Source organism: Cajanus cajan, chromosome 3 (assembly GCF_000230855.2).
Source record: "Cajanus cajan strain Asha chromosome 3, NIPB_CcT2T_4, whole genome shotgun sequence".
NCBI lineage: Eukaryota > Viridiplantae > Streptophyta > Magnoliopsida > Fabales > Fabaceae > Cajanus > Cajanus cajan.
Window position 1 is genome coordinate 3,249,404 of NC_138519.1, and position 9,751 is coordinate 3,259,154.

The window sequence follows — 9,751 nt, forward strand, 5'->3', positions numbered from 1 at the left end:
GATATATGTTGAATGGATTAAATTGATATATTATGGGTCAATAAATAAAGTCAATTTAATCTTATCTCATGTATAAGATTTTATTTGAGAACGGATTTCAATTCAAATAAATAATTATCAAAATTTTGGATGATAGGCCTAAGATAAACCTATCCTAATTGGCAACAGATGAAGTTGCTAACGAAAAGGGTCAGAGATTACAAACATTTAGTGATGTGAAGATCCGAATGAGCTGGATTTAATTTAACTCAATTCAACTACGGAACTGATTTTATTCGTCACTAATGTCACTAATGTCTTTGCCTTGATTGATAAAATTAAATGTCACAAATGACAGGGACAAAATGAAATGTATAAATTTTACACACTTAAGTCTATTTTAAATATAAAGTTGAAACTGCAAACATTTTATAAAACTTGATGTTAAAAAATTATTAAATTATATAGACTGTATTAAATTTTTTTTTTTTGCTGAACAAGGATATTCCCTAGTTGGAAACTAAACTGATTTATTGAGCATTTAAGAGACATTTTTCAACAAATGTTTAGATTTTTTTTATACTTGAAAATCAAATATTAAACCTCTGACTATATGATTAAAAGACAAGGTTATATGTATCAACTATGTCATATATTGATAATGTATTAGTTTTAAATAAAGGAGTTTCAAATCCTTTTTGTGAATTCAGAAAGAATATTATAAAATTTAAAGTATTATGTAACATAGGTCATGTTGGACCAACTTAAAATGACTAAAACTTAAAAATGTACTAACTTAACTTTTATAACTACATCTTCTTTGGGTCTAGGAGCACTCTTGTTCTACAGCCTGATTTAGAACTAGGCAAATCCATTTCTTTCCTCTCAATCGAGAAAGATTTAAGGACATTGATAAAATGAGAATTCTCAGAGAGAATAAAATTTAGCTAACTTCAAGTTCAAATTTCATACAACAACAATAAACATAGTTAATAATAATAATCATACAACACAAAGTTATGACTACATTAACAGCAGCTTCTCAGTGTTAACAGCCTTTCACAGTCCTTCCTTCTTTGTTTGGAGTTTCCTATGTATGTATCTTTGCTTCTTGACATTTGTTTGGGAACGACATGGTTTTGATCAGACTCTCATGGATGCAAAGTCATCATCAACCAGGAAATGGATTCTTCATCTGCTATCTCAAAAAATAAGGTTATAATACACAAATTGGTGGGTCCCCTTCAATATCAGAACAATTGAGTGATATCTCTCAAGTTTTGGCTGCTGATTTAAGTCCATGCTACCATACCATTTGGCTGAAACTTTGCTACAACAAAGTTACAAATGTTACATAATGTCGTAAGAGATCCTATCACTCCCATAAACTAATACCTAGGAGGATACAAGTCTGCTGTTGATCAATGGTGGCTGTTAATTGATTGGTCATCCTCTTGGATATGAGGGCAAGGCCTTTCTGGTTCCCCTCTTGTCCATAAAATCTTGAGCTCCCCTCTCTTTTTTCCCAATGACAAAAAGGTGCCTGCATTTATGATTACAGAATAAGGTTTCAGAAAGAGGACCAGATTTTATGTCATGCAATATCTAAATGTCTAGTGTCGTTCTTTGCCGATACTCTTTCTAGTTTCTAGACTTGTATATTATAAAAAAGACCAATTTCATACAGATGTTAATTAAATGCATTTAATTTCCAGAATCTCACGTAAAATGTACATTACATTTCTTAAAATATCTTTAATCACATTCATTGTAAATATGTTATGACAGAGAAAGATATATGTGAAACAACACCTGGCCTAACAGATTTGGTTGAGGGAATGGGACATGTGGCTATTGATCCATTCAATCAGGGATTAAGAAGAGGAAATAGAGAGAAAAAAACCTAAAAGAAAATATGCTGAAGACTATGTGATATAAGAAAGGAGAGAGAATGGAAAAAAAGGGTTTTTGGAAGGTATGTTAGATTTCTATATTCTTCTCTGAATTCTCTCTTCTACTACTATCTCATTCTGTTGTCATTTTCTGCATTTTTCTACAGTTTTCCCTAAATGGAATAGCATCAATATTTCCCTTAAGTCATTTACCCTTTCTATTGAATTTCAGTCTTGGTGTACTGTTTCATTGAAGGTTTATACAGAGGTTTATTTCAGAATTCCTTTGCTTATTAATTGTGGTACTGTTGCTGTTATCATACTGCTACCCTACAAAATACCAGTCCCATTTATTGTCTTAGTGATATTTTTGGATTAAGAGCATTAAATAAAGTTGGTTTGATTGAAATTTGTTTATATTTCAGTTCAAAAAATTTAAGCATCTTTTGTTCATATATTGGTCCAGGAGTACCCATCAGCTATCAAATTTTGATGTCAGCTACATGGACCAATTAATGGTCAGACAAAAACTAAATTCAGTAAAATCATTTTACTTCTTTTCCCACATCCACATATGAAATTTTGTATTACATGCAAAAATTTTATATTTGCTGTAAAATGTACATAACTCCTTTTTTGAAGTGATACTAATTAGCATGATTTAATTGAAGGCACCTTCAATGGCCAATAGAACAGGTTCAAATATAACAGGGAGTATTTTTGTGGATGGAGCGAGAAGTATGAAATGCAAAGATTACATGGCAGTGTAGGTGTTTGTACTTTAAGATTTAAATGATTCTGATAACTATTCTTACCAAGTGTAAATGGGACTATATAAAGCAAAGCCGGCTGACCATGCCCATCCATCAAGTTCAAAGCCACATATGTGATGAGGAGACCTGTAGATCAAAATTCAAGGAATGATGTAAAAGACGAAGCCAACAGTTACTTCCACATTTGAAGATAGGAACATAGGGAAGAAGCAAGCTAACAGATTCATATTGAAATTCTTAATGTTGTTAAAGTGACACCACTAAATTTTTCTACGAACTTTTATAAGTTGATGTACTTAAAAATGTCCAGCAATTTTACGCCTGTTGCATAGAATATTGTGCTGTTAAATTATTAGAATATTGTTACATAGTAGCCAAGTATATAAATAATATGTGGAATCTTGCATAACGGTTAAGAGGTCCAATGATTTTCAGATTTTATCATGAAAACTATCCCAGATAAAATATTTCATACCTAAACCATAAGCAGTCATTGCCCACAAGAAGTATCCAGCCCGAAGGTTCTTCTTTGCCAACCAATCATACCTATTAAGTTAGTTATCAATGTAATAAGTTCATGATCTGTTAATAGCTTACTCAGATAAAAGACCATTCTCCTCTATCTAAAACATTTTTACAATGAAATAATGTGGACATGTATTCTACAACAAGAAAATCAGTAACAGAAGGTAGATGAGTAGGAAAGGTATGTATTGTATGATCAACATATGACTTCCAATTCAACCTTAGCGAAAATGCTACTATAAGTCCTGGTAAGATTATGTCCCCAAATCCGATGATACTGTAACCACCCCAAGGGTCAAACAGACGTGGTATCTTGAGAAGCATGGGGATACCATCTTCTCCACTCTTATCACCTCGAGCAACCTGTATAGAGAAATATTATATACATTTTAAGAGGGAAAAGGAAAACAGCATCATGTATAATGCCAAAATCAAGCTATGCAAAGAATGGTAGAGGAGTGAGAGCTTTCTCTAAAACACTCACCACTATCATCACACTCTCATGGAACCACCATTTAGAGACAAACACCCAGAAGATGTCATATAGGAAGGCACAACTGAGAAGAACAGTTCCAACCTGATACAGAAAAAAATGTATATGTAGTAGGTACTTTGCTTTTGCTCATAATAAAAGTTAACTAGTATCCAGCAAAGCTATCCCTTCAATGTTTTGCCAGTTAAACTATGTATAAATGCTCCCACAGATGCCTCCTATTCTTAAATTCAAGAGTTGACATACAATTAAATGAGGAGATAGTGCCCTAGACAAGCTTAATAAAAACCAAAAACAGTGGGGAAAAAACAACTATGAATCATTACCTTGAGATTTGGTATGCGAACAATCTGAAGAACTGTAATTATCAATGTGATACCCTGAACGACAGAAGGTAGAAAACGAAAAGTGAACATACATAAATATTAATCCGCCTCTTAACTTCATGGAAGTTATACTATAAATGCTTAGAAGCTTAAACGAGGAATGCTAATGATAACATAAGAAATCCTAAATGGCAGAACTTCAATTTCAATTCAAAACTACATTAAAAGAGAAATATTTTTTTTGAAGTTACGAGAGGAAAATCATTGATGTGAAACAAAAACAATAATCATGGAAATGGAGACTATAATAGCAGGTATATCAATCTGCCAAGAACAATCTTCAACTTATGTTGGATTGACAATTCATGTGAAATGTGGCATTTTGATGATCAGTATCAGCCAAATTTCTTGTATAAAAAGCAGATTTTAGGAATTTGATCTTGCTCTTCACTGTTTTTCAATTGATCAATAGCAAAACAATGCACTCCTTGTTACTTAGTTACAGCCAGAGGAAGAGTATCAGATTCCATTCTAGTTTAAGAACATTTTCAGTTTTACGCTAGCGATGTTCCAATGTTGGAAAGCAATATCTAAGTCATGCAACAAGTGGATTTTCTTTAATTGTATCACAATTTTCTGTATTTTAATCAGAAATGTCAGCCAGTCCAGTCCAAAGGGATAAAAAATAATAAAAACTAGAAAATGTGCAGAAAAAGTTAACCAGAAGATAAAGTGAAAGTAATAGATTTTTTTTATATATATATTTATAAGCAAAAGTAATAAAACTATCTTACAAGGATATCCTGACCAATCCAAGCCCATGATGCACGGCGATAAACTGCCCAAACCACGGCAAACACTACGCAGAATGGAGTAACAGCAAGTGTCAGATATGAGACAGCTCCAAAGAAGGGTATCTTCACAAATGTTTGTGCTGATGGTTGAAACCATCTGAAACTATAAGAATTTTTCTGTCAATTCCATATCATGACTAAAGAATCTAATAGAATGAACCGTGTACCCTAAAGCAACAAACTTCAAGATGAACTAATTTCTTTTTTCAGACAATATTGATTTATTGTAATTTTGACTCTAAAAGATAGCAGGATAAACACTTCCTGATGCAAAAATTATGTAAAATATATCTTTGAGCAATGTTAACCCAGAGCTATATGTGCATCTTCCTACATTTGGTCTTTGATTCAATGAATTTGAGTTCATTGCCACATCAATACTGTATTCTTCAGGAAATAGGTGTATGGGAAAAAAAATTGACAGCTAAGTTAATTTATTCTCACCCTTACTTTCCAACATTTAGACCGACACAACAATAATCATACCAATCAATCATAATTTAACAACATAAATAAAGTATGTTGCACAACATGATCTTTGGGTCGTAACAAATGTAGTTATACCCTCTTTCAGTTTCAATGACAATGTTGATTATTAAAAGCACCATATGTATAAATGTTGATTATTAAAAGCACCATATGTATAGTTCAACAGGTCAGCCACAAATTCATAACAAAAGAATAGTTGGCAGATTAGTTATTTTATCCTCCTCTCACACAACCACCTTCCTTTATGTATAAAAGACTTACCATGATAACAGAGCCACCAAACAAGTTTGCAGTCCCTGAAAGCACATGAAGAATATAAAGATTTAGCTGCTGTATGACAAAAAATATGCTTTTGCGGCACTTGTATGCTTTAACTAAAAGTAATAACTGATGCAAAGATTACTAAAGAATCATGAGTAGAAAAACATTCAAGTTCTGATCTATAAAACAAAAATAACAAATGTCCATCAATAAAAGGGAATGCATAATTAGGTGTACATCAGATTGTGCAATTGTAAATGTTGTATGACTTATTTAGGACTTAATATAACCACAACAAGGGATCTTTTTTGGTCTCCCAATTGGTTTTGTTTTGTTCAAAAGACTTTTTTTCCTCTTTGTTTACACAATAACTGAACAAAGTACCCTGACTTACAATCTAAGACATTGTAACTGCCCTAAAGAAGATGCAAAATGATAAAGTAAAGCATGGAATCTGGTTGATCAGTAAATTGATTATGATCTAGATTAGAGGAAGGGATACTCTAATAAACAGAACTAAGCCGGCATGGAACAAGAACAACTCACCTCTACCCCACCAACGCAAAACAGAACCACCAGAACTTCAACAAACCAAAATGACATTAATTTATACAGCATAACCAAGAAACAAGAAGCAATCACGACAAATAAAACTGCTGCTGCAGTACTGATTTCCACATAACCACTGGAACCAACATTTTCTGTATTAGCATAATCATCTGAAGCATCCTGCGAGTATAAAGTTGATCCATGTATTAGTAACTGGATTAATGAGTTTTTAAATATGAGGGGAAATATTTCTTTATGAAGGGGGATAAAACTTGTTGACATCAAAAGAGAGAGTAAAGTTGGCACAAAATAAGAACAAGGTAACCTTTAGAAGCTTCTCTTGCTCAATAGCCGCTTCTCTGGCACTCCAGGCAGACCAATAAGAAGCACTTATAATGGTACCAACAGCCATGAGCCACAAAAACACTTCTGCAACGTCAACCAATGGACGCAGTGGAGAGTATAACTGTATGGAGACTGAAGAGCAGGAATTGTACATGCAGAAGTGCAAATGATATCAAGTAAGACACATGACCAGATAAGGTATAAAATATAAAAGGAAGATTTAAAAAATTAAATTGTTCTGTGCCCAAAAAAATGTTACTAATTACATAATAAGAGACAGCTCAAAAAGTCAATCATACCATTGGAGTTATTTTTTATATGCCTTTCCAAGTTCAATCCAGCATCTTGCGGAAGCATGACAGCAGGTATTCCAATATCAACATCAGTTTCATTTTCTTCACAAACCATCTTGAAAAGTTCTGTATAACAAGGCAATACAATAGTTTCTCAAAACCAACACAATTTATTTTTATATTATATAAAAGAAATATTTACTTCAACTGCTTATTGCAATGTTCTTTGTATACTCAAATAACTAATGATAAACAAATATTTAGCATTCTACGCAATTAACGTCCCCAAGACTGCCTCTAACAAATTGAAAAATCACTAATGGACAAATCATAAACAAAATAAACTATAAGATCTCAAAAAGCATTACGAAGAAAATGCAAACAAAAAGCATTAAAAATAAAATGCAAACACCTGTACGGTAATTTATAATGAGGATGGCTGAAGCGCCAGCTTCATCAGCTATATTTGCCTTGGTTGTGAAACTACATTTTCCTCGGTGCACCAAAATGATCTCGCTGGTGAGCTAATAACAGTGCAAAATAAAATTATTTTTTTAAATAGAACTTTCAATCCAGAAATTATGCTTCACATGCAAGTAAAGTTGCATTTGGTAAGTTTTATAGCTTAATAATTATTCAATACCTTATTCTTAGGCTTTGTACAACAATCAGGAGGATCAGCCATGACAACTCTTGTAAGATTGGCACGTTTTTCTTTTGATTCCAATGTAGGGCCAAATCTTGCACCCACACCAACATACTCATTGTTTTCCACACCATCAATCCAAGTGGGGACTTTTACCTAACAAAAGAGAAGAAATTGATCAAAGCTTTTAAAGGAAAAAAAAAAAATGCATGCATATGCAAGATTATCAACTCGGGATTCGAATTGTGAATCCTTGAGCTAATTTTTGAATCGTGAATCATAATTTGTATCGAATGAGACAATGAAAAATTACTTCAAATATATCATATAGATGATATATAGAGTTCAATGTGAAAAACTTAAAACTGGAAATAGATAAAACAACATGAGCAAAGTCTTGTAGAACAAAATAATTATAGTTATATATGAGTTTCTGAAACCTTTATTTTAGAAGAATGGAAATGAAGCAAGTAAATGACTAAATAGGGTACATGCATTGAACAAGTGAGTGACAAGTTGAGTAATGGAATAATCAAATAGGATAAATTCAAAAGTTTTCTTTCAATTCATATACCTAAATAGAGTATATGCAGTATATGTGTGTGTGTGTATATATATATATGGCAATACACAATTAATGAAAATAGAATATAGGCCACATAGATTGCAGGAAAGCATGAAAACATAAGCCAAAAGATTTTTCAGAATCAGTTCATAAAATATGGTTTCCACTCAACTGGCTATCATCAAATTTTGTTCTCGGTCAATTTTTTTACATTCATAAAAATCCGGACTTTCACCACTAAGCAAACCATCTAAGAAGTTCAATCAACAACAGATAAAAAAAGGCACAGAACAGCGGAAATTTTATAGCGAAAGATAAAGGGTAAAAGAATTAGGACAAGAATATAAACAAATTCTTGTCTTTCGGTAGTATCTGTAAAACAACCCCTCCTGCATCAAGCTCAAGTTCCAAAGATGCAAGTTGGCATAGCATAACAACAATCTATGAAGAAGAAAAGTAGAAACGATAAGAAAATCATAGATATCATATACAAAGTTAGCATACTCTTAATACAAAACAAACACAGATCCCCCTCAACAGCAAAAGCTAGAAAAACAACACCTATGTCATAATTACGAGGCAAAAAAGGATTACTACAGTACACAACTATGCATTGAAGCGTGGAATCTAAAAAAGACAACTCCAAACAAGTTAACACGCAACTTGTAAAACTCAAGCAAGCATTTTATGTCCAAACAAGAAAGAGAGAGAATTTCAATTGAGCATACACCACAGAGTCATTGCATCATTGATGGTGCGGATCATCTTCCAACACTGAAAACTCAAATCAAATACCAAATAAATACATAATATATATTTAAACTAATCCCACCCAACTTCCAATTTTCATGTCCGTAAAAAAAAGGAACTTTTCTTTATTCCAGAACTTTCCCACTAAGCAAGCATCAAGGCCAAGATCAAAACCTCCAATAATGACATTCCTAAACCAGTTTTGCAATTCATGTTAGGAACACAGAAGAAAGAAAAATTGGTACCAAAACAAAGTTGTTCTCACAACCAGGCCTTCTGGGGGCTACATCATCATGGTGAACTATATCCCCACCCAAAACCAAAGTGACACCAAGCAGAAACGCATAGACCACACTATATGTAGCTCCCAGTGACACCATGCTGAGTCTTGATGCAAAATTGAAGGAGAAACCAAAAGGGTATCAGAGAAAGCAAAAAAAAAAGATTTTTTTATTTATTTTCTTTTGGAGAGAAAATGAAGAAGGGACAGAGGAATTGGGCAGTAGGAAGTGACGGTGGGCATAAAGAAGAGAGAGAAGAAATGAGTAGCAGATTTTATTTATTATTTATTTATTATTGTTATTTTGTTTTGTTAATTATTGTTTTGTCGTTTGTAGGAGTAGAAGAAAAAAGTGCGTGGTAAGTGGTAACTGTTTAACGCGGTGGCATGGCATGTTGATAGTTTCACAGTTGAGTGTGACCGCCATGTGTTTCCTTCTGCACTCTGTCTGTGCTTCCATCTTTGCATTCACACGCATATGAACGGTGTCATAAATTTAATACTTCCGGTAAACTTTCTGTACACTCGATCGTCTAAATCATAAAGATTAACTAAAGTTAATTGATAATATTTAAATTAGGATGTTAATGGATAGGATTCGGGTGATTTTATATTTTCATACTCGTGTTTAAAAATAATATTTATATTTAATTACATATTTGTATAAGTAATAATTTTAATTTTTATATTTATATTTGTCGGATATTTATGTATTTATATTTATAAATGTG

At 32.6% G+C, this 9,751-nt stretch overlaps 1 protein-coding gene across 1 annotated transcript; it reads right to left on the minus strand.

Annotated features, from left to right (window-relative positions):
- Positions 1–892: 892 nt before the first annotated feature.
- Positions 893–9,280, minus strand: SPPL4 (SIGNAL PEPTIDE PEPTIDASE-LIKE 4). The gene is made up of 14 exons (XM_020364365.3): positions 8,986–9,280; positions 7,423–7,581; positions 7,192–7,303; positions 6,786–6,905; positions 6,467–6,618; positions 6,139–6,321; positions 5,593–5,627; positions 4,783–4,945; positions 3,989–4,042; positions 3,654–3,746; positions 3,390–3,532; positions 3,120–3,190; positions 2,687–2,770; positions 893–1,522 (listed from the first exon to the last, which is right to left on the minus strand). The coding sequence occupies exons 1-14, from the start codon at positions 9,118–9,120 to the stop codon at positions 1,401–1,403; spliced, it is 1,626 nt and encodes a 541-aa protein (XP_020219954.1). The 5' UTR covers positions 9,121–9,280; the 3' UTR covers positions 893–1,400.
- Between the last annotated feature and the right edge of the window lie 471 nt (positions 9,281–9,751).

What these genes read in the sequence shown, in the direction of transcription:
- SPPL4 (XM_020364365.3), bottom strand. Translation starts at nt 9,120, where the DNA reads ATGGTGTCACTGGGAGCTACATATAGTGTGGTCTATGCGTTTCTGCTT. An exon ending in AGCAAGAGAAGCTTCTAAAG is followed by an intron (nt 6,322 to 6,466) that starts GTTACCTTGTTC and finishes TTATACTCGCAG; the next exon opens with GATGCTTCAGATGATTATGC. An exon ending in TTCGCATACCAAATCTCAAG is followed by an intron (nt 3,747 to 3,988) that starts GTAATGATTCAT and finishes TTTCTGTATCAG; the next exon opens with GTTGGAACTGTTCTTCTCAG.